The 25,000-nt window shown below is 30.3% G+C and overlaps 1 protein-coding gene and 1 long non-coding RNA gene across 4 annotated transcripts in view; both read left to right on the plus strand.

The window, feature by feature from the left end:
* The first annotated feature begins 9,962 nt into the window (after window positions 1–9,962).
* LOC140443481 (uncharacterized) lies at window positions 9,963–13,598 on the plus strand. Its single transcript, XR_011951211.1, has 3 exons — window positions 9,963–10,383; window positions 10,484–10,735; window positions 10,795–13,598. It is a non-coding gene; the product is annotated as an uncharacterized lncRNA (long non-coding RNA).
* Window positions 13,599–16,809: 3,211 nt separating this feature from the next.
* The window catches only part of Rbbp5 (retinoblastoma binding protein 5), a 372,021-nt gene continuing 363,830 nt past the window's right edge, over window positions 16,810–25,000 (plus strand). Inside the window, exons 1-2 of one of the 3 annotated variants that reach the window (XM_072534791.1) lie at window positions 16,810–17,134; window positions 17,189–17,214. In XM_072534791.1, coding sequence (XP_072390892.1) covers window positions 17,116–17,134; window positions 17,189–17,214 — 45 coding nt within the window. In that variant the 5' untranslated portion in view covers window positions 16,810–17,115. The remainder of the gene's footprint in view (window positions 17,135–17,188; window positions 17,215–25,000) is intronic. The other 2 variants (XM_072534790.1, XM_072534792.1) reach the window with 2 other exon arrangements.

The raw sequence follows: 25,000 nt of genomic DNA on the forward strand, positions 1-25,000 counted from the left end.
AAAAGAGTGTTTCTGTAACATCCTGGCCAAACTTCTGACTGCAGCCCTAATAAATTGAGTTTTTTGTATATATATATATATATATATATATATATATATATATATATATATATATATATATATATATATATATATATATATATATATATATATATAGTTTATATTTATATATATATATATATATATATATATATATATATATATATATATATATAAATATATGTATATAAACTTCATTCTAGAACTAAATCGTTTAATTTTTCTGTTTCCAACTTAGCAGAGTTCTTGTGTTCTCTGTGAGTAGAACGCCAGACTGTAAAAGTTCTCACTGACCGCTGGTAATTTGTGTTATTAGATTAGGGTGTAAGTGCTACAAAGAACTCAGAATGTCTGGCCGATGTTTGTTGCTTATTAGGCTTTTATTTGGTATTAGAATTACAAACAAATTATTTAAATACTGACAAGATTTTGTCACAACATTTAGAACACTAAATTATACTACATTCACCCGTCCCTATTTTTGAACAAAATATTGCAATTATCTTGGTTTATTTTTAGTTCCAGCTGATTTACAGCTAGATTGAAAATCTGAATTTTCCAATCTTGGTTCATAATTATCATCAGGTTATTGAACAGGTAAATTTTTTGTCTCATCTGGTATTGATTTAGTAGTAGAATTCTCTAGTGTGTTATTTGGACTTTCATCTTCATCATTATCGTGATTCAATAATATAACAATTCAATTCAACTGTAAACTTCGTATATAGTGCAGAGCACCTGGTAAAGGAGTTTCCCATTTAGTGATGTCTAAATTTTTGGTTTTCACTGCTAGATTCACCAATTTCCATATAACTCATTGTATCTTTCGACTTAACCATTTCCTTCATGGTTATATGGTTTTGTTCTACTTGAACATATTCCTTTAGAGTGTAGATAATTAATAAATTCTTGTGAAGTAAAGCTAGTTCTCCTGTCAGATTTTATATATGCCGGCATTCTATATAAACAAAATAGTGATTTGATCTGTGATTGGTTTAAATTGCCTTCCTACCAGATAATGTCTGCATTTTTTTAATACTTCAACGCATATGCTTCTTTTTCAATTGCATAATGTTTTCATTCAGAATCTGTGAGGGTATGTGTGAAAAAAGCAATGGGTTTTCCAGATTGATTGCTTCGCTTATGTAATCATAGTCGTCATAGACTGTATGCGAGACAAAATTTATTAAAAGCATGTACATACTTATTTTTATCTTCTAGCGATTTATCTTTAGATTCATTGCTTTTCAAAAAATTCTTGAATGTTATATACCAATGTTTAAATTCTTTGGTAGAAGTTTGACAGTTTGGATCAGCCTCTAGTTTATCTGGTTTAAAGTCAGTAACGGACTGAGGCTAAAGAAGGCCCTAGGCAAAATTGTAATTCCGGGCCTATTTGTCAGTTTGGTAGTTTGTTAACTATTAAATAAAATAAACAAAAATCACAAAAGTAGAAATCCGAAAATTTTTATTGACGAAACCAAAATTAAGATTTTTGCTTTAATCTATGCCTTCTATAAATTGTAAGGCAAAACAGCAAAACAGACGATGCTAAAAGATGTAAGAGAGATATGGAGAATCTAAAAGTTGCATTCCACGGTATATCCCCTCATCTAAGCAAAAATCCTTGGCGAATTGGTTTCTTGTGCTTATAAAGAGTAAACCGAAATAAAAGAAAACAGGTAGGATTTGATTTCACGTATAGTGCCTCTGTATCTTCGCTTACACGTATTTCATCCTACCAGGAATTATCAGAGGACTCGTACAGAAGCTCTAAACGTGTAGAGCTTTTGCCACTAAATTTTACTTTATTTTGTGGAATTTCATGATAAAATATTTTTCATATTTTATGCTGATTTTTATCATTAGTATATGCAGTTCCTTTAACTCTTTCGGATTCTTTTTATAAACGGGTCAATATCATCTCCAACAGATTTCATCTATCAATGAACCATATTCATATTCGTATTATTAGAAGTTTGTATATAAACCGGCAGTTTCGGACCTTGTTAGCGGGTTTTCATCTTTGTTTGAAGAAAAATGCACAAATAATGTTTAATTTCTTCATAATTTTCCTTTAAAGATTTTACAGCATCGGTACGAGCAAACCGCATGGTGTCACAAATAGGTTAAATAGTTAAGTGTTTGCTCTTAAAATTTGGCTTCCTTTATTTCGCTCACTATTTTGAGTTGTAAATCTTTCTATATAATGGAAATAAATTCATCACATATTATACACGACAAATAGTTTGGTAGTGGTGCCGCAGTCTACATATTTTTGCATGTTTTCCTGCAGAAATGGATCAAACTCAGATACATATGCCAAAGACCTATAAAATTACTATTATTTTTACTAAAAACACTTAATTTTTACCACGAGACGCTAAAGAATATAAAGAAATAAATTTAATTGTCGCTACCATGCGTTTACGTACTTCATTCCAATATTTTCTCCATTTATCATTTGTTTTTTCCAGTCCAGTGTCAATGGTTCCGGTAATTTTTAGATCTTGTTATAAAAATTGCTATGAGGTTGATATGGTCATTGTCAATTATTCGTTCCTTTTGTCATTAGCGTTGTTTGGTGAATCGAATAGAAGATGATTCCAAAGATGTATATATTTATTTTGGTGGATTTTTAATTAATCAATACCGCGTTATTCTGGTAAATCAAAATAAAAATTAAAAACCTAATTTCGGGCCCCAAAATTTACCGGCCCTAGGTTGCCTAGACCTTAGTCCGTCCCTGTCTAAAGTACTTCTCCGTTGTAAATTTATGCAACTAAAATTGTCATAAAATGCCTTTTGCAGAATTAGGCTTTTATTCACATAAAACTTGACAAGAATGACAAAACAATTATTTAAATGCTGACCAGTTGTTGTCAAAACATTAAGAAAACTAAATTACACTACACTTGGCTTGTATTATTAATATTTCTTGTAACACATATAACATTTCTTGTAATATTTTTATAAATAAAGGTTTTATTCTATATTTTATTCTTTAATTTGTTTAATCACTTTGACATTTTAATGTAATGGAAAATAAATATAGTCTCAACATAACAAGAAAACCCAAAAAGTATACGAAAAATATTTATTATCGTATATGATAAGGATTTTTCTTGGTATTTTAGGATTATATCGATTTTCCTTTACTTTAAAATGAGTTCACAATCCTAGGCAATATTACTAAACTTTTGAATTTAGCGCCATGTATATATAGTTACGCGCCCGATCACTAGGTAATGCGCCAATCATTGTTTTATTCGTTAACACGGAAGTTTCAATGATAGGTGTACTCCAGTCACTGTGGAGGAAAAGAGGTCAATACCTCTAAATTTTTTATAACTGAATCGATTTTGCTAATAATTTGGAATTAGGCTTACCTTACCCCCCTCTTCAAAAGTTATATATGCGATAGGTGAGCTTTTTATTTTTAAGGGGTGAAATCACCCCTTATTGAAAATAATGAAAAAAATTTATATTAAAGCATTTTATGGATTTAAATCGTGTTAAATTAGGTAATTGAAATATTGTCAATTATATTAATGGATATTGTGTACATTCTCAACCCTTAAATAATCTTAAAAACCACCCCTTTTAATAAAAATAATTGTAAAAAATCGTTTAACAGGTTCAAACGCTTTTGTAGTGCATTTATATCATCTACAATATAATTCTCTGCTTATATAAAATAATTTTGGTTGATTGCAACACTTCAACACTTAAAAACTACCCCCTATATCAAAATATATAAAAAAATCTTTTTAAACAACTTCAAAATTTTTTAATGTACATTTATATTCAAAAATTCCTTTCTTATCAATAAAATATTTTTTGATTGGTTGCTTAGTTTCAACCCTTAAAAACCACCTCTATGCTCACGAAACAAATTCCCCTTTGGTAAATGTCTAAATAAAAAAATTAAGTATGCTCATGCTGTTTTTATTGTAAAAAATTATGCATGAAAATACTTTACATTAGAAAGTATACAAAGTATATTTACAAAAATAAAAATTATTTACAATATATCAAATTATTCATTGTCTGAGGCGTCATTCTCGTCGTGTTCTAACTCCACCTCTTCGTCTATTGCAGGACAGTTTTGACAATTGTCGCCAGAGCATGTTCCACACGTAGCATTGCAAAATATACCTAGTGTACGACAGCCACACGCTGAGCCGCAACCCTTTTTGTAATTGCAAAAAATCAGTTTCAATAGTTCTTCTGGTGCAGGTGAACTTGTCATTTTTATTGGTTGTAAAATATCATCACTCTTGAACCATCCCCAATCCGTTATATCAATCTCTTTGTTTCCAAGCCATATCTGAGTTTGTAAATAAACTCTTTTGATATGCTCATTCAGGGCACTTACAGTTGGTACAAGAGATGATAATTTAACTGCACTATTTTTAGTTGTGGCTTTAATAAACGATTCGTATCGCATTTGTTCAAGTAATGATGAATAATCTTCGACCTTATTCATTTTGTTCATGTGGGTGTCTTTGGCAAGGCCATACAGCAAAATTGTACAGTATCTCCCAGCTTCTAAAATGTCTTCGAGATCTGAAGTACTCCTGTCATTGGCACTCATTGGCGGCTTGCCCACGCAACTTCAAAGGAGTGTCGGCTCTCTGTGTTCGTTAGTTGTCTGAAGCAAATGTTCAGTTTAGAGGTGCCTATATTATATACATAACGTATATATGTATGTACTATATACATATTTGTGTGAGTGTTAGTGTGTCTGTTACCAGTTTTTCGAATATACTTGAATAAAGCATTTATATATACAGAAAATAAGTTGATGCTCCAAAATATAAATAACATGCTCCAAAATTTTTTTAGAATAACTCCGTTAATTTTTAAGCTACAGTGTCCATTAAAAAAATATTTTGAAGGTAATTTCAAAAGCTACAAGACTAAGTAGATCAAAATATGTTAAAATTCTTTCTTTTTAAATAGTAAAGGGCCAAAGTGCTGATTACAGGTGTGTCAGCCGCTGTATCTCAAACTTCAATTGGCTATATCTCTATTATTTTTCGAGCTACAACAAAAATAAAAAAATCAAAATTTTTGTTAAGAAAAAAACTACATTTTGGTATAGAACCATTTTTCACGTATCTCTTATAGTTATAGATTTATTTTGAAAAAATGTAAATTTTTAGATAATTAAAAAAAAAGATTTTTTAATTTAAACATGATTTTTTCAAAAAATACGCATTTTAAACAGGCTAAACTTTTAAAACTTATAAATAACACTAAAATAAAATGAATTGTAGAAGATATACGTTTAATTTCAATTCTGATCGAAATAGTGTTACTAGTACTGCTCGTTTTTTTTAAAAACGCTAGAGTAATTCAAATTCTTTCCTTCGTATTTCGCTTTGTTTTAATCGAAATGGCTTTTAACATAGCTCATTTTAAAGGTTTTTTCTAGCTCTTTAAAAAGTCTTGTATGAGTTTTTTCAAAAAAGATGTCTATTTTCCGATATTTGATGTTAAATGCATCGAGTATAGTATCCCAAAAACAAAAAGTCATCTTCAAACAATTATAAATCGCTTAGTATTGTACTTATAAAACTTAATAAAAATACATTCTCTTTGTTTTTTTATAAGCTTTTTTTTTGCTCATTATAGATTTTTCAATAAAACGCTTTGTTTTTGAGTTATTCGTACAAAATCATTGGAAAACATGTTCTTTTTTGCGAAAAGTTTACTTTTTCAAGTGCGAATAACTCAAAAAGTATTAATTTAGCGAAAAAAATGTATATGACATTTTTTGTTTAAAATTTGATTCTATATCGACTCCCGGGGTTATTTTGAGTGTAAAAAGTTCAACCTCTTAGATGGGGTGCCAACCACCCCAGGGGTAGAAGCACACATCGACACCATATAACTTATGTTTTTTGAGTAATTTACTACCCACTGTAAAAATTTCAGATAAATCGGTGCAGTTATAAAAAATTTAAAGGGAAAATGCCACAGTAACTGGACTAGTGGTAGTGTGCTATGGCGCGTACCAGGCCAAAAATATCTTTCAGCAATGCGTTGATATGTGCGTTCGACACCACAATGACCTGCTGTATTAGCATCATGGTAGTGTTTTAAAATTTGTGGAATACGAGCACTAGCTACTACAAGTTGTGGCTCGTCTTCATCAATGTCTGGGGTGTAGCGGTACAAAAGTCCATATGACATCACATATCCTCTCTCCACCCACTTTTTGTATTCGACAGAAGTCTCGTTAGGGTCTTCAAGTCCTTTTATTATTTTCTCGATGTCAGGGTCAGAAACCTGCTCTTGTCGAATATCGGCAGCGCTAAGTGTAGGAAAATCGGCTACAACATAGGTTACTTCTATTGTTTCTTCAGTTTCATTGCGTGGTGGCCGCGAAAGTGTATCGACAAGCACATTTTTCTTGCCAACAATATATTGTATACACAGATCATAAGGCATTATATAAGGTGGATTTGGGGGTAGGTACACGAAATACACGTTCAACACTTGGTACTGTAGATTATATTGAGATTAAACATCGAGTTGACAATAAAATAAAATACATAGCGCGAGGAACCAACGCGGTGCTGTTTCTAGGTTTGCTTGCCTTGTTCAACTGCCTCTCTCGCGGGGCTTCGTGTCGGCTCGGGACGTCGACGGAGCTGCTGACTGCATAATACGGGAGATTAGTGGGTAATACATAGGTGGCTGTTATATTATGTTAAATTATAACAACTAAAATATATTTTTTAAATATATACTACCCAAAATTTGATGGGTTTAGTATACACTTCCACTATTTAGAATAATTCTTCTTTTTTTAAAGAAAGAAGTCAATAGTAGGATACTTGAACTATTAATACTGAGAAGTAGGAACTGTTGTGTTGTAGGTTTCCGACAATGAATCTGTCAAAATATGCCCGAGCTAAGCGAATGGAGTATAAGTTTATTATTCTATAATAAAAGACAGAAAATAATATTATGTATTTTTTTTTAGGAAAAACATACAATTTCGAGAAATAAAACTCTAGTTTTATTAAAAAATTGTTTACTTTTCCCTTTCTTACATCTTTTTTTCAAATATTATTTATTTAAGAATATATTATAGTACCTAAATATTTGTTAATGAAAGATTATATAATTCTACCTTTTTCTTCACTCCTATCTTTTACTTGGTCTAGTCATTAGATAAATGTTTTTTCCGTCGACCGTCCATTTATGATCAATTTTAACACCCTCAAAATCATTGATTAATGACTGCTATTAATGAATGATTTTCTATTAATGAACGATTTTATTATAGGCAACACAACATACATTCCTTGCATAAATTAATTAAATGCTCTGTGATTGGCAGTGACCTGTGGTGTAGGCAACCAAACATATACCTATTTATATTCCCACTAAAAAATTAATTTAAAATGAAGTAGCCGCTGTTAGTACTATCTGTCATTGTATGTCATTATTTACTTTATTGTTTAAAATTCTGTGTATTTGAAAAATCAAAGGATGGATATTGACGAAGAGTTTAATTTAACTCCACCAGAATTTAACTTCTTCTATCACAGAATTTACAGAGGTCCAAGAAGACTTAAATATAAATTTGTCAAAATGCTATACAGCAGACAATAATTTATCAATATCTTCCTTTAATTTCAATAATTGTACCATTTCGAATATTAATGTTTACTATAATAAAACTACCACTAAGGAAACTTTGAATAAAGTCAATGAAAGCTGAAAAAATTGTTGTTTATCGTTAAGTAAATAAATATTTAAACTAAGATATCTTTATTTCTGAAAAGTACGGTCGACGGAAAAGTTTTGTAACGAACTCGTGAATTAAAATGGCGATTAACAATCTCGAACATTAACGCGCTCGCTTCGCTCACGCGTTAAAATATCTCAATTGTTAATTGCCCTTATTAATACACTTGTTGGTTAAATAACTATTATCACCTTAAAAGTTTAAAAATTGATTAAACAACGTTTTCCAAGAGATATGGGTGCTATTGATTTCTGAAACAGGAAAGGATAGTTTTCTTTGAAATGCCAAGTATTATAAGATTGCAAAATGAAAAGTATGGAGATAGTAACTAGGTTTTCATATTCCGCTCATGATTCTTAAAAACAGCAACAAAAAAGAGTTAAAAATCATTAATTATCCAAATAATATCAAGGGTGTATCATGGAATTTTCAAAATTTACAATAAAAATGCTCTAAATACATCAAATATTGATTTTAAATTCTGATAATTTTGTGATACTCGCTGGATATATTTTCTTTTTGAACCAGGTAAGAATGATTCTGTATTATTGATGGGATTTTTAAACCAATTTTGCATCGAGTCCATTGATCTATTTTTTTGAACCAGGTATGAATAATTCTATATTATTGATAAGATTTTAAATTCACATTCAGAAGCCCACTAAAACAATTCACTAAGATATCCTGAAATTTTGTATAATGAATTCCAGATATGTAACAAAATGTGTATGGAAGAAGAAAGTTTCCCATTTTAGTCAATGGAAGTGGCTGTACAGTTGAAATGATTCAATTGAAAAATCAAAGTGGAGACAATTTTGAAGATGAATTGCTAAATAAAGACATTATTGAACTTAGTTGAAGATGTTTGAGAGCCATATAAAATATTTTTGTTATGGGAAAACCTCAGAAGGATCATTAATATACTGTAGCGAGATTAAATAAAACGAGCGGTTCGAATTTATATACATATATTTATTTATAACTTTACAGTTCGATTACAACTAACTCTACTTCTAACATTGTTACCTATATATACTACAGTTACTAGGTTCGAGAATATTCTGGCGTTGTCCCACCTCTAATTCGCCTACGTGACCGGTTATTCTCTCTCGCACTCGATACGCCTCGAAGCTTCGAGAAGAGTATTAGAGATGCAATGCAACCGTTACCTGGGCCATGCCGAGAGCATGTTCGTAACAATACATATAATTTTTTTTAAATTTTTTAGTAAATGTTTCTTTGCGTAATCTAATTTTTAAACCTAATAAATCTATTTCTTTTCAATTCATGTCTTGTGCTCTCTTCTCTTGTTCTAATTCTTCTTATTCTTATACTTTATTATGCATAGTTTCCTTCCTAAGTTGACTATCTTTCTTTAAAAATGCTGGATTCTATATCCTACGGATAAAATCTGTAAATAGGATTTTTTATTTAGAAAAAAATAGTTGTTTGTGTATAACAAATATTAAAACTAGCTTTTATTCCTGTTATTATGATTCTTCATTTACCATTTAAATTATATTATATTTAAAAATTATTGTATTTTTATATATTTAGTTTAGTCCTACCCTACCGTACTATTCAATAAAGCAAATTGTAATATGTTAGACAAATCATTAAAATTGTAAAGAATCAGCTCACCAACTAGTGGTAAAGTATTACTGGTTATTTACATTTTTTATTTGTTTTTAAGTATTTATTTCTTTACAACTTCTCTTTTTGATTAGAATTGTACACATCTCAATATTCTAACAATAAACATACCTAGGTATTTATTTTTATTAGGTATCTTGTAAATCTATATTATAATGTAAGCTTCCTAAATAAACATTATTATTAGTATTAATTACAATAAATTTCTATTATTATTGTGTTTTATTACAACTTTTTACCCTTCCCTACCACAAAAGTGATATATCCAGGCGAATTGAATGTAGTAGGTACTGTAAAACCAGACGTTTCAGAGACCCCAGATGCACAGAAAGAGAAATCGAAGGGGTATACGTGTATAGTAATTACAATAAATTTCTATTATTATTCTGTTTTATTACAACTTTTTACACTTTCCTATCATAAATTTGATATGTCCTGGCGAATTGAATTAAGTACAGTACAACCAGAAGATTAAGAAACCCCAGATGCACAGAAAGAAATCGAAGTGGTATACAGTCATTCTAGTCGCAACCGCAGAGTTTCTACGCGCAGCGAAAATATCGTCACAGTATAGACAACAACCAGTATTCCCACTCCGCTTTGGCGCGAAAGTTCGCGCATTTTACTCGCGCAGACAGCGACGCCATTTTCTCTGGACTCCGAAAAATTTGACGGCTCTCATTGGTCATTGGCCATTGTCATTTGTCATAGATAAATAATATAGAGGCCATTGTATTTGTTTACTTTTTGTGTATTTATAGATACAAATAAACTTTATACATTTTTTATTTCGCAATTACGTTGTATAAGTACGTCGATATGTACAAAAATAAAAACAAAAAGCCTTGCCACACTTGTGCAGCTACAAAGTGTTGTAATAATTCTAGGAAAAGTATTGTTTTCTTTCCAAAAGATGTTAATAAGTGAGTGTTAAATTAGGATTAAAATTGTGTATTACAGATGTTAAGATGTTATATTATTTATTAACGTTTCATCGTGTATTAAAAAAATGTTTGTATTTAGGCAAAAATTTGGTTAATGGCATGTGGACGAGAAGATTTATTGAATAAGGCAGAACGTTTACAATTTACATAGAAGTCATCGTCTTTATGGTACTCATTTCGACAATAAGATGTTTCTGAATGATATGAGAAATCGATTACAACCTTCTGCAGTTCTCACAAACTTTCCTTTAACAGAGGGCTCATCAACTTTTGATCATACTTATTCTGCAGTAGTCCAAAACATGTCTTCCAAGATGTCCTATTAATGAAGGTAAATAAAATAAATAATTAAGATGTAACACATATGTAAGCTTTCTCTTTTTCTTTTAGAAGTAGTGAAAAGTTCAGCTATGGATATAGAGAAAAATGTTAGTATTAAACATAAACCATCCACTACAACTGTACTTCAGGATATTACTATTACTCCTGGTAAAAACAACATATTCCATGGAGAACCTGAACATGTAACTACACTTCCAGTAACACCAAGTTCAACTCAAGTGTCACAACAATTATCAATAAATACTCCCCGAAAAAATGTATTATGAAGTACAGTTATACAATTAAGGAAGAAAAACCATTATTTAAAAAATAAACTTCAGAAGTTACAGTCTACAGAAAAGAAGTATATTGGCAATTGAAAAATTGAAATTTTATAACCTATTTGTGTGGATATTTAATAAAAAAATGTTTAAGAATTCCATAGTTGTGAAATATGTGGCATATACTCAAAAAGTGTAACCAATTTGTGAGATACTATTGTATATTCATATTTAACGGATATGAAAATAGAACTGGTGAGACATATGGTAATCTAAAAATGCCTACTGGTGATTTTATTAACTTTATTAGTATACTTGACTGTCTCTTTCACAAGAATTTTGACATATTAGCTGTACAGCCGAATATTATTAAAACATATGTTTCTCTATTTAGTACAATAAATTTTAGCCACCCTTGTGAACAATTTCCACTAAAATATTGTAGAACTTTATTTAGCTGTGTATGTTTGTACTATTCATTAAAATTCATGAAGAGAAATTTGAAACTGAAAAACATGAAAATATAACCAAAAGAAAAAATAATAAATTGATTATTTGGAAACATCAATAAAGCATTATTTACTTATTTATAACAATATAAAAAGTCAAAATACTCTTTTTTTATTACAGTGATCAGATAATATCGATTAATAATTAATATACCTATTTAGGGGTTTTCTTCACATTATCTTATGTTTTTAGTGAGATGTAACTAAAATATCTGATCATATTCCATAAAAATGTATTGAGTATTACTTCTAATTAATTATATTGACATTAATCAAGATCAAGTAAACAACAATGTAAAATATCATTCAAAATCACATTTGAACAAAAGCAATTGTTTATAGAATAATCCATACTCCTAAATTCCTTTAGCTAATTTCTTTTCATATTCCTTTGGCATATTAATTGCAAAGCCGAATATTATTAAAATAAAATATTGTATAACTTTATTTAGCTGTGTATGTTTATAATATTCATTACAATTCATGAAGAGAAATTTCAAGACTGAAAAACATGAAAATATAACCAAAAGAAAAAATAATAAATTGATTATTTGGAAACATCAATAAAACATTATTTACTTGTTTATAACAATATAATAAGTCAAAATACTCTTTTTTATTACAATGAACAGATAATATCAATCAATAATTAATATACCCATTTAGGGGTTTTCTTCACATTATCTTATGTTTTTAGTGAGATATAACTAAAATATCTGATCATATTCCATAAAAATGTATTAGAGTGTTTCTTCTAATTAATTAATAATTAATTATATTGACATTAATCAAGATCAAGTAAACAAAAATGTAAAATATCATTCAAAATCACATTTGAACAAAAGCAATTAATTATAGAATAATCCATACTCCTAAATTGCTTTAGCTAATTTCTTTTCATATTCCTTCCCGTTCACTTCTTCAGAATTTACATTTCCATATATCTCATCGCAGAACTAATTATGGTTCAAATATAGGTATGATCTGACTTCTCATACATGCAAACCAGTGCTCATGAGATATAATTTGTTTAACTTCTGAAATTTTAAACTACAAAATGATACTTTGTAAACTTAATGTGTACTTGTTTTATACATGTATATTTGATTTTTATCTGTAATTGTATTTATCTACAATGTATTTTTGTCTAATTTTGACAGTGGGTCTGTCACCTTTGTTATTATTAAATAAACAAATAAATGTAATATCTAATGCAACATGTAATAATAAATGAAGTTCATTTAAAAATTTATTTTTTATTTCCACAAATACATTCTTACCATTAACAGGATGACGCTACTTTTAGCACTTTGTACAATTCCGTTAGACGTCTAATGTACATCAACAAGGATTGTAAGAAAAAACTCAAAGAAAAATTGTGCTATGAAGTACAGTTATAAAATTATGGAAGGAAAACCATTATTTAAATAAAAAATTCAGAAAACATTCTGTACATTCTACAGAAAAGAAATGTGTCGATAATGTGACAATTGAAGACTACATGGCACTTACATCTAAATTTTGTCCTTCGTTAAATTTTCAAATTTTACAGTCTAGAAAAAAGGCAAGAGGTAGAAGATTCAGTAATCAGTTTAAACAGGATGTCTCTTAATGTACTTCAAGGGGCCAAAAGTTTTACAAAAATGTTTTGTGTAGCAAATTTTGTTTACCCAGCCCTAATATATTATTTAAAAATAATATACCAGACAGCTACTCAAAAAGTGTAACTAATTTGTCGGCTAAAACTGTATATCAATATGTTAATGTATATAAAAATAGAACCGGTGACACATTTGGTAATCTAAAAATCCCTACTGGTGATTCTGCTGACTTTATAAGTAGGTATACTTGACATTCTCTTTCAAAAGAATTTTGACATATTAGCTGTAAAGCCGAATATTATTAAAACATGTTTCTCGACTTAGTACCATAACTTTTAGTCACCTTTTAAACAAAGTCCACTCAAATATTGTACAACTTTATTTAGCCGTGTACGTTTGTACTATTTATTAAAATTCAATAACAGAAATTTCCCTACTCAAAAATATGAAAACAAAACTAAAAGAAAAAATAATAAAATGATTATTTGGAATCATCAATAACACATTATTTAATCGTTTATATCGAAATAACAAGTCAAAATAGTCTATTACAATGAACAGGTAAGATCAATCACTAATCAATATACATATTTAGGAGTTTTGTTCACATCCTCTTGTGTTTTTAGTGAGATATAATTAAAATATATTAACTGATTTCAAACTCTGTATTTGAATTTTGAAATGAAACTTTGCATTTTATTCTACTTTATAACCATACAGCTTTAAAACTAGCATATTTATTAAAAACTGTTGCATAACTCTCCATTTGATTTTTTTTTTGATAGTGTAGAAGACAGTTCTGTAACAAATAGTTGTGAAACTTTAGAAAACAAAATCATAAATACAACGCAAAACAATTTTAGGTTTTTTTTTTTTTAATTTCTCGAAGAATGAAAGAGTAGCAAGAAGAGTTTTGAAATTGGTTGAAATTAAAATCAATTTTGTTAAATAAATCAAAGTCGGCTCTGTCGCGTCCATATGTGCAGGGCCAGTCCACGGTTTTCGTCCAGAAAATATGGCGTCAAGGTCACCGAATTTTGTCTAAAAAGATCAAAGGTACCGCGGTAGAGTGAGAATACTGGTTGTTATCTATGTCTATTGGCGATGTCAAACGAAAGAGGCGGCACGGTGCGGTAAAAATTTGAACTAGTGCACGTAGGATAACAAAACATTTTGTATTTATTTATACACACATGACATAGTTATAAACATTTTAAATATTATTAAATAAAGCACAATAAGGTAACAAAATGTTAAAAAGTATTGTTCTGCACCGCAATGCAGAAATTATCGATCGGAAAGAATAAGTATGCACTTTTTTCCTCGTGACAAAAATCTACAAGATCGTACATGACATTCCTTCGTTTTTTTTTCATAAGTACATTCTTTTATTTTATTTTGAAGTGTCACAATTTTAGTTTCTTAATTTGTTGTAATTAATGTAGCTAGTCTTAAATGTATTAATATTTGTTTTGCCAATGTTCATATTAAAGTTAAGTTCTCCTATTGTACAGAAGTGATCAGTAGTAAAATGTAAATATAATATTGTATAATTTAGTTACTATTAGGACATTTACAATATGTAAATATATTAAATGTCATAATAGTAACTAAAGACAAACTGCTAAGTAAGACTTTAGATTAGAAAAAGTTAGTTAGTTTAGGTTAGAAATAAATTACTTATTATTCGATCAGTAAACAAATCGTAATATTGCTTGTTTTTTATGCTAATCAAACATAAAAAAATTGTACCATTTTGGAATAATAGTGATATAAAAACAACCAAGTGTTTTATTTATATATATTTAGGAAATAATATATCATATTATATTTGCCACACAACAAAACGTGGCCAGCCTTTAACAAGGCCTCGCCTTCTTTTAAAGGTCTTTTTGTGTCTCCTATATATTTCAAAGTATCGAGCAGACTAACTTCAATTTCTTTATTTGCCATTGCATTAACAAAAAATAATAAATACAGATAATTTTTACACACAATAATGATTCACCTACAAAGATTATGGAAGCTCTGTTGTTTTGTTTTCCTACGTGCGTGATCAGCTGATCATCTGTCAAAGCGCCCCCTATAGTTCGTTGACATCGCCAATACTGTGATATCGTGGTGTTGGAGGTTAATAAATATTCACATTCAAAGAAATTCCTCAAAAGGAAACAAAAAAAGTCAGCAACTTAAGATATAGTTAATAGAAATTTCAAAAGTATAATTCTGTATTGATAAGTAAAAAAGTCTTGAGTCAAAAATATAGATTTTGAGTAATGAAGTTTTTTATTAACCTTAAAAAACGATAAAAATTTTTTCTATTTTGAAATTAACTCTCAAATTCAATCACTTTTTATCCCTTCTTTAACATACTTACCTACTAAAATACTTTTAGTACGTTAATTTGTTTGTTAAATAAAACCAATCGATATTTTTGACTTAGGACCTTTTTAATTAATTATCAGTACAGAATTGATGTATAAGTTATATTAAATTTTACAGAAAAAATACAATTCATACAAAACAAATTCTACTTTAAAAAAATGATTACTTCGTTTCTCAGTGTAACTATAATTTAACTATAGTTTTGAACGACTTCCTCATTACTTTTCTTCATGTACTAAGTAGTTTATCTGTCAATGTCAAAAGCGAATTGACCTTTTATATTATATACTCTGCAACCAGTGCACCTAAGTGAGTTTCATCGAGCAAAAAGACAAAAGAGGGAATGTAAAGGTAGTGGGGGCAAATATATTGTTAGACAGGAAGTGCCATCTTGAGAGGCCAAATTAAACAAGGAAAGAGAGTCTTTCCTTGTTTAAGAAATCAAATTTAGTTGGGTTATGTTATTATTTGTCCTAACTGTCACATGAAATCTTATTTATATTGAAGTTTTTTAACAATTATTTCACATTTTAGACTGTTATCGTTAATATTTAATTAAAATATTCTCGTCTAAGACACATTCTGAAAACTATTTTATAGCTACTGTTAATAAGTGTCGGAAAATTTAAATTTGGCGCATTCGCATTTCCGGATATGTCCGCCATCAGAGGTCACTTTTTTGGTCGCCTTTTCATAACGATTAGATTCCCTCTTTTGTCTTTTTGCTCAATGGTGAGTTTACCGAAAGTACAAGCTGAATATAGCCGCAAATGTCAAAAATATTTCGGTTTGGCAGTGTTGGCATGTTTTTATAATGCATAAGTTGTATGCTTCAAATATAAAGAGATAAAGCTTTTAAAAAGTACATTTTGATTATACTATTTTATGAATTCTGCAATTTTTAATTTATATGAAGCAATAACGAGTAAATATTTGTCTTTTTCGAGATTAATTGAAAACATCTGTTGTAATCTGGCAACTGCTGATTTGACGATTGCCAAATCTATCCTAATCTATCCAAAGGTAATTGCTAAAAAAATTTCTAATAATTAACTGCAAATAATCTACAAAGAAACAAATATTTACTCATTGTTGTTTTATATAAATCAAAAATTGCAGAATTCATAACATAATATAAACAAAATGTACTTTTCTAAAGCTTTATCTTTTTATATTTGAAGCATACAGCATCTACATTATAAAAACATGCCAACACTGCTATACCGAAATTTTTTGTTCCATGTTTGACATTTGCGGTTATAATCAGCTTATACTTTCGGTAAACTGTAAACTCAACCCTTTGCACGGATTTGCACATGGCTTTGCGCTCGTATAACAACGAACATGAACATAGACGCATACATGCGACATATGAGTCATATGACATGACATATGCGTCTATATTCTTTGATAAGAAGTAAGAAGTAGAGGCGTAGCGTAGAGTTTGGTAGAGTGACTAGAGTGTACAGAGAGAGAGACAGCGAGAGAGATTAGAGGTTATTAATGTTTGTATTAATTTTTGGACGCCGGCAGAAGTCATGATTTTTGTTTTACAGTTTTTTAAATGGTAATTATATCTATAAACCAATGTAAAGCGTTGTTTCAAACTAAAATATGAATTTGGAACTTTTAGGTACGTTGTCATGTATTTAATTGTTTCAGAAATAATATGTACTGCTTGTTTCAGAATCTTTTGGACAAAACTATCCAGAAGTAAGTAAGACTATGAAATACTTAAATATAATAATTTTGTGTCGTTTTCCAAATTTGTGCCCACTAATATAAATTATTTAATAAAGATCATCATTTAAAAAGAATCCCAATTTCAACTAGTTTAACTTCTGTTTTGAATCAACAAAGAATCAATTAGAATGCGTTTATAAAAACATATTTATAACAGAATATCATTTTTATTTAAAAAGGTATGAGCTACTTTGGAGATTTTATAACCAAAGAATTCATTAATTTATCAACAATCAACTCCCGTTTATACGTGGAGTAGAGTAGTACGGTTATCGTGTATAAGCCGTAATTTGAAGTCAAATACATAAATGCAAGAAATAAAAATTTAGTTTCACCTAAAGCTGTAATTTACAATTTTCAATATCTACTTATTTTTTTACACTTTTTGAAAGTAGTCTGCCACTTGTTTCTGTTTCTTTGCTTAGGTTAAACTAACCCAGTTGTGTTTGGGGGCAAATAATTTTTCGTCAGCAGACTTAAGCATATGCGTTTCAGGATATGAGGGGGCGTTGTCAATCAACAATACAGATTTTTGTGGCAAATTGTTTGCTGTTAAATGTTTTTGACTTCTGGTAAAAATTTGACTTCAACCACTCTTGAAATATTTTTTATCCATCCACCCTTTCCTCTAGTTGAAGTAATCAACAGGTAGTTTTTCTGCTCTAGTACCCTTAAAAGATCTAGATTTTTTTGCATACTGTCAACTTCAGTTTGTGACTTCCTGTAGCATTGCTGCAAGACATAATTGTGATATGTTCTTTGCTGGATTGATGTCCCCCTGGTTTACCTTTACTTGCAAAAGCTAGCGTCTGAGTTGAAAGGCATTTCCACAAGAGGCCTGATTCGTATGTGTTATAAATTTGTTCGTAGCTCAATTATCAATTATTTGAAGAAAGGAACTCTTCGAACTCACTTTTAAATTCTTCAGCTCCCTGTTGGTCACCACTGAGCTTCTCTCCATGAAGTCCTATCTCCTTTATCCCATGACGTTGCTTAAAGCGGGTCATCATCATCATTCTGGCTTTACAACCCTATGTGTGTCCTAGGCTCCTCAAGAATTTCTCTCCAGTCATTCCTATCCATCGCCTTTCTCCACCAAGCACATATTCCCATATTTCTCATGTCTGCATCAATGTTATCAAGGAACCTTGTTTTTGGTCTTCCTCTTCTTCTCTGATCAATGGGTCTATCAAGGAGGATTTTTCTAGCTGGGGTCATTTTGTTCCATTCACACTACATGCCCTATCCACCTCAGACATCCTATCTTAATATGTTTTATGATATCAGGTTCCTGGTATATTCTATAAAGTTCGAAGTTGTATCGTCTTCTCTACACTCCATTGTCATTCACTGCTCCATAAATTCGCCTTAGTACTTTTTTTTCGAAACATCCTAACATGTTTTCATTATTTTTTGTTAGAGTCTAGGTCTTTGAAAAACATGTTAGGACTGGGCATATTATTGTTTTGTAGAGTTTTATTTTTGTATTTCTCGATATAATTGTGGATTTAAGTAGGAGATTGAACCCAAAATAGCATCTGCTGGCTGTGCAAATTCTGCAGTAGTATTATTTTCAGTGTTAAGGAACTCTCCCAGGTATACTTGGTTCCCTATTCCCAGTCCGAACTGTCTAGTGAATTTAGTAATTATTTTTTTGCGAAGTTAGTTACTTTTTGACAGACTAAAAGTGGCTGAAAATTACTATACTATACAACCAAGCACACATACTCATAGCCAATATTAATAGTAAACAAACAAAATAGTAAATAAAATAGAACTTTGCGAATTACCGACAATCAATATTTATTTATCTGCACCATATAATAAATAGTTATGTTAAATTATAACAATTAAAATATATTTTTTAAATATATACTACCCAAAATTTAATGGGTTTAGTATACACTTGCACTATTTAGAATAATGCACTGCAGACTTCTTCTTTTTTTTAAAGAAAGAAGTCTGCAGTATTCGGATACTTGAGCTATTAATACTGAGAAGTAGGAATTGTTGTGTTGTAGGTTTCCGACAATGAATCTGTCAAAATATGCCCGAGCTAAGCGAATGGAGTATATACAAATTCAATGTATATACAAGTGGTCATAGTATTTGTGGTTGCGTGCTTATTTTCATATACTTCGTTTTGTTGGTATTTATTATTAAATCCAATTTTTTTAGCTGATTCTTTTAATGCTACATAGACCTCTCGTTCAGCGTTTTCTGTTCTCCCAACATTATTGATATCATCAGCATAGGCTAGGATTTGCACTGATTTATCATCTATTGAACCAGTGGTTGTGATTTGTGACATAAGTATTACTTTTCCCAGAGCCAGATTGAACAGTTTACAGGAGAGAGAGTCTCCCTGGCGCAGCCCGTTATTTGTTTATTCGTAATTCGTACTCTACATTCAACTTTTTCAAGAATTAGCTTTGTTAAATTTACTAACTGATTTGGTATTCCCAGCTCTTTTGTAGCTTTGAGCATTTCTCTTCTATTCACAGAGTCGTATGCTGCTTTGTAGTCTATAAATATGTGGTGAGTATCAATGCCATAAAGTGAGTCAACTAACCAGATAATGCATCAAAATCCCCTTCTAAACCCAACACATCAAAAAACTGCTTTGCTTTTACAACAATTATTAGACCGGATATGGGTGTACAATTGTTACGAACTTGAGCTATCCATTCTACCAAAGCCGTCTTTAATTCTATGTAAGATGAGGTTCTCATTGTTTTTCTTTTCTTCATGGCAGAAGTGCTTTTTGACATTGATGCAAATGAAAGAATTTTTACTTTTGTTTTAAAATGTCTCGCACTGTTGACTCACCAATACTGTACTTAGGGCACATATATTTATAGGAAGTACTATTTAAAAATTTTACTTATGAATTATAACTTTTGATTAATTGTCAATACAACTTTTTTTCTTTTCTCGGACATGATAATAAAACAATAAAAATAATGCACCGTAGCCCAAAATAAAATACTACCTCACAACAACGATTAACTGAACGAATTGCAACTAACACAACCAAGTTAACAGCCCCATTCTACCACTGTCTGGCAATCATAGTTAAGGTCTTTGTTTCACCACACACCAGACAAACAACTATCATCCATTATAATAAAGAAACGGATTATTATCTTTTTATAACAAAGAAATACTGAAATTAGTCAATTGTCTTTGTTGGTTACTTTACACTGTTATAATAGAGTATTATATTTCTGCTTATAATAATAAATTATTTGGGAACAAACTAAAATTTCTTTAAAATCATATATTTTTATATGAATAATAGTAATGACAATACCTACATAGATTTAGTTTATAAAATAATAGGTTTAAATTATTATATATATATATATATATATATATATATATATATATATATATATATATATATATATATATATATATATATATAATATACATATACATGTATATATGAAACAACTTATTCCAGTGCTTAGAAACCAGCGGAAGAAAAAGTATAAAGCAACTAAACCTGTGAGACTACTGACAGAAGAGGAACAAAATAAATATGAAAGAATAGTCAGTAGAGGATTAGATAATATTGCAGAAAGTGGGGATATTGAACAAACATGGATGCAAATAAAAGTATGTATGACCAAAGCAGCTCAGGCCAGTAATAGAAATATAAAACACGAATACAAAGAATGGTTCGACGATGAATGTAAAATGGAACTAGATGAACGAAATATATTAAGAATGAAAATGATGCAAGAAAAAACAACAGAGATAGAGAGAAAATACAATGAACAAAGGAAAAGAGCCAAAAGAATAATCTAAGAAAAGAAAATACAATGAAGATAAATTAAAATGTATAGAACAGAGCTATAAAAATAGAGAAATTAGAAACTTATATCAAGGGGTGAAAAATGAGAAAAAGGGGTACCAAGGAAAACCTGTACACTACAAAAACAAAAATAGAAGAAATTTAGTAAGTGACGAAGAAATATTGAGCAGATGGAAAGAATACTTTGAAGAACTTTTAAATGAAATTCCCACAACAGAATATGAGAGGAAGAAGAAGTGTATGAAAATGTCGATCAAGAACGAATAGAGGAAAGACCACCTAACGAAAAAGAAATAAAAGAAATAATAGAGAAACTAAAGAATAATAAGAGCTCAGGAAGAGATGAAGTAACAGCTGAAATGTTTAAATATGGAGGACCAGTACTAATTAAGCATTTGGAAAAGTTGCTAAAAGACATATGGGAACAAGAAAAATTACCGAAGGAATGGACCGAAGCGACACTGTGCCCTTTTCACAAAAGAGGCGACAAAAGTTTATGCCACAATTACAGGGGAATAGCCCTACTAAATGTTGCATATAAAATACTTTCAGTATATATAAAAGACAAGCTATCTCAAAATATAGATAATGACGTAGGGGAATATCAATGTGGATTCAGAAGAGGGCGCAGCACAGTGGATCAAATTTTCCTACTGCGCGAAATACAAGCAGAAAGCTACGAATATGAGAAAGATACAATGGCCCTATTCATCGACTTTAAACAAGCGTTCGATAGGATAAAGCGCAAAGAAATATACAAAGCACTACGTGAAATGGGAATTAGTGAAAAACTGATAAGAATGGTAAAAATGACACTCCGAAAAACAGAGAATAGGGTTAAAATAAATGGCGAAGAAACAGATAAGTTTGAGGTTAGTGAGGGGGTGCGACAAGGAGACCCACTGTCATCGCTGTTGTTCAGTATCGTCCTCGAAGTTACCATCAGAGAAGCTGGAATCAACAGGTCAGGACTTATATATCAAAGAAAACACCAATGCTTAGCATTCGCTGACGACATTGTACTGATAGCCAGAAGTAAGCAAGAATTAAAAGAAATAATAAAAAGATTAGAAATGAAAGCGAGAAAGAAAGGGATGTACATAAATGAAAAAAAGACCAAATATATGGAATGGACAGAAAGAGATTACCTACAAGAACAATATCTGACAGTAATAACAGATGAAAAAACATATAAATTCGAAGAAGTAGAAATATTCCAGTATTTAGGAGCGACATTCACGAGAAGACCAAATATGAAGGAAGAAATCCAAGCGAGAATTATGGCCGGTAACTGTTGTATTTTTGCACTAAACAATTTATTAAGAAGCAAAAACATATCTAGAAGGGCTAAGATAAGAATATATAAGACAGTAATAAGACCTATTGTATTATATGCCAGTGAAACATAGACAATGAACAAATCCGAGCAAGTCTTGCTGCAAGTCTGGGAAAGAAAAGTCCTCAGGAAAATATTTGGAGGTAAATTATGGAATGGTATATGGATAAAAAGACCAAATATGGAATTAGAGGAGATGTATGGAGAGCCGAATATCGTAGGGATCATAAAGTCACAAAGACTGAGATGGTTGGGACACATCCAAAGGATGGAAAACACGAGACTGCCAAAAAGAATGCTAATGGGAGGAATAGGAGGGAAAAGGAAGAAAGGCAGACCGAAAACCAGGTGGAAGAAGGATGTTGAAAAAGACATAGAAAAACTTAAAATACAAAACTGGAAAAATAAAGCAACAAACAGAAAAGAATGGAAAAGAATAGTAACCCAAGCCATGGGCCTTCTAGGCCTGGAGAGCTAAATTATATATATATATATATATATATATATATATATAGTACCCTCTTTAACGACAGAGTAGAGTTACTTCGGTCTGGTAGAGGTCTCTTGGTCGGGACTCTTATTACAGCTCAAATATAAATAATCAGTTAGAGAAGTACTGAAGATAAAGGGACGAGAAGTTAGAAGATAAAGAGAAGAGAAGTTAGAAGATAAAGAGAAGAGAAATATTTGGTTTCTACTTACAGGCTGATGACTCAACTCTTGGGTCAAGTGCACCATATGACATAATTGATTATGTCATTATTGAGTATAGCTTAAGACTTCAAGAAGTGTTGTGTATTTCGGCCTATTGCTAGATATTTTTAAAAGATATTTGCAGTTCTGGTTTTCAGATAGTTTGTAAAGCGCATTCAATATGGACGGTGAAATTGCAAGACCATCTAGACCTAAAAGTGCTCGAAAAGACTATAAAAAACCTATATATCTATGTAATTTATCTGAACAACAGTTAGAAGAACTGCTGAATTCATCTGATAGTGATATCGAACTATTTTCAGAAAGTGGGAGTGACTATGAACCCGATCATGAGGAGCTAAGTTTCAATGAAGAAGAAGCTGTAAATGAAACTAATTTAGAAAATCTTAAAGATTCACATACTCGTTCAAATGAAAATATGCGTAACATACATAATGTGCTGTTATGGAGTGACTTACCAAATTTTAATAATTTTCAATTTTCTGGTAATTCTGGGCTAAAAACAAGTTTACTTACAGGTAACCCGTATGAGTTTTTCCAATTATTCTTTACTGTTGACTTTTTTGAACATATAGTGAATACACAATATATAATATATAGTGAACATATAATACATATGCTGAAAATTTGTTTTTGAGCAAAAAACAAAAGAGCACTCTAGAATAACTACCTGGAAACCGTTAACCGTTTCATCACTAAAAGTATGTTTGGGTTTCATGGTTGCACATGGGCAATATTCAATTAAATTGTATTCAAGATTATTGGAAAACAGATAACTTATACAATCTTACATGTTTTAGACAGTGTATGAGTAGATATCGTTTTCTTACAATTTTAAGATGTTTGCCTTTTTCGCCAACACCGCAAGTAGGCCAGCCAGGTTATAACGATCGTCTGAATAAGATTAGGTGGCTACAGGGTTATTTTAACGGAAGAATTGACCAAATTTATTATCGAAGTAAACAGCTTTCCTTAGACGAGTCAATGGTTCTTTGGCGAGAATGCTTAGCATTTAGACAATATATCAAGAACAAGCGACATTAATTTGGAATAAAACTGTATACGTTAAATGAAACAGATGGACTTATATTAAAATTAAGAATATACAGTGGAGCAGAGAAAGATATGCAGGGAGACATGGGGCATGTCGCTCATGTAGTATTTTCATTGATGGGAAATTATTTTGATCAAGAGCATTCATTGTTTATGGAAATTATTACAACAGCCTTGCTCTCAGTAATAAAGGAGAGAATGTTGAGATTAAACAGAAAAGGAAATCCAACAGAAGTTATAAACATAAAATTGACTAAAGGGGGAGTTATAACTAAATATGCTGACGGAGTCGCAATAGGAATGTGGCGTGACAAGAGAGAAATATATTTTATTTCTACAAAATTTAGCGTTGAAATGATTAGTCTATAGGACAAGAGAAGACAGATGATCGAAAAGCTGAATACTATTATGCAGTATAACAAATACATGTCAGGGATTGATCGCAAAGATCAAATGTTGTCATATGTCAGTGAACGGAAAACGATTAGATGGTACAAAAAACTGGGCACTTTTGTGCTTTGTGTCTTAATCAGCCTGAGCTTTGCTTTGGAGACTGCTTCAGACTAATTAATAAAATCAAAACATTTTTCATGGTTTTTTAAATTTTTTGTTGTTTAATATGCAATATAAATTTATATGATTGATGTATGTTGTTTTTATTTCTAAATTTACATTGTAATATTGGTTTAGTTACAAGACTTACATAACTGTTGAGTTATCGGCCTATATGTGTGGATACATTCTCAAAGGGCTATGACTCAACTGGTGAGTCAAGGTTCAAAATGCTGTTTGACATATATATATATATATATATATATATATATATATATATA

This window comes from Diabrotica undecimpunctata, chromosome 6 (genome assembly GCF_040954645.1).
Source record: "Diabrotica undecimpunctata isolate CICGRU chromosome 6, icDiaUnde3, whole genome shotgun sequence".
Lineage (NCBI taxonomy): Eukaryota > Metazoa > Arthropoda > Insecta > Coleoptera > Chrysomelidae > Diabrotica > Diabrotica undecimpunctata.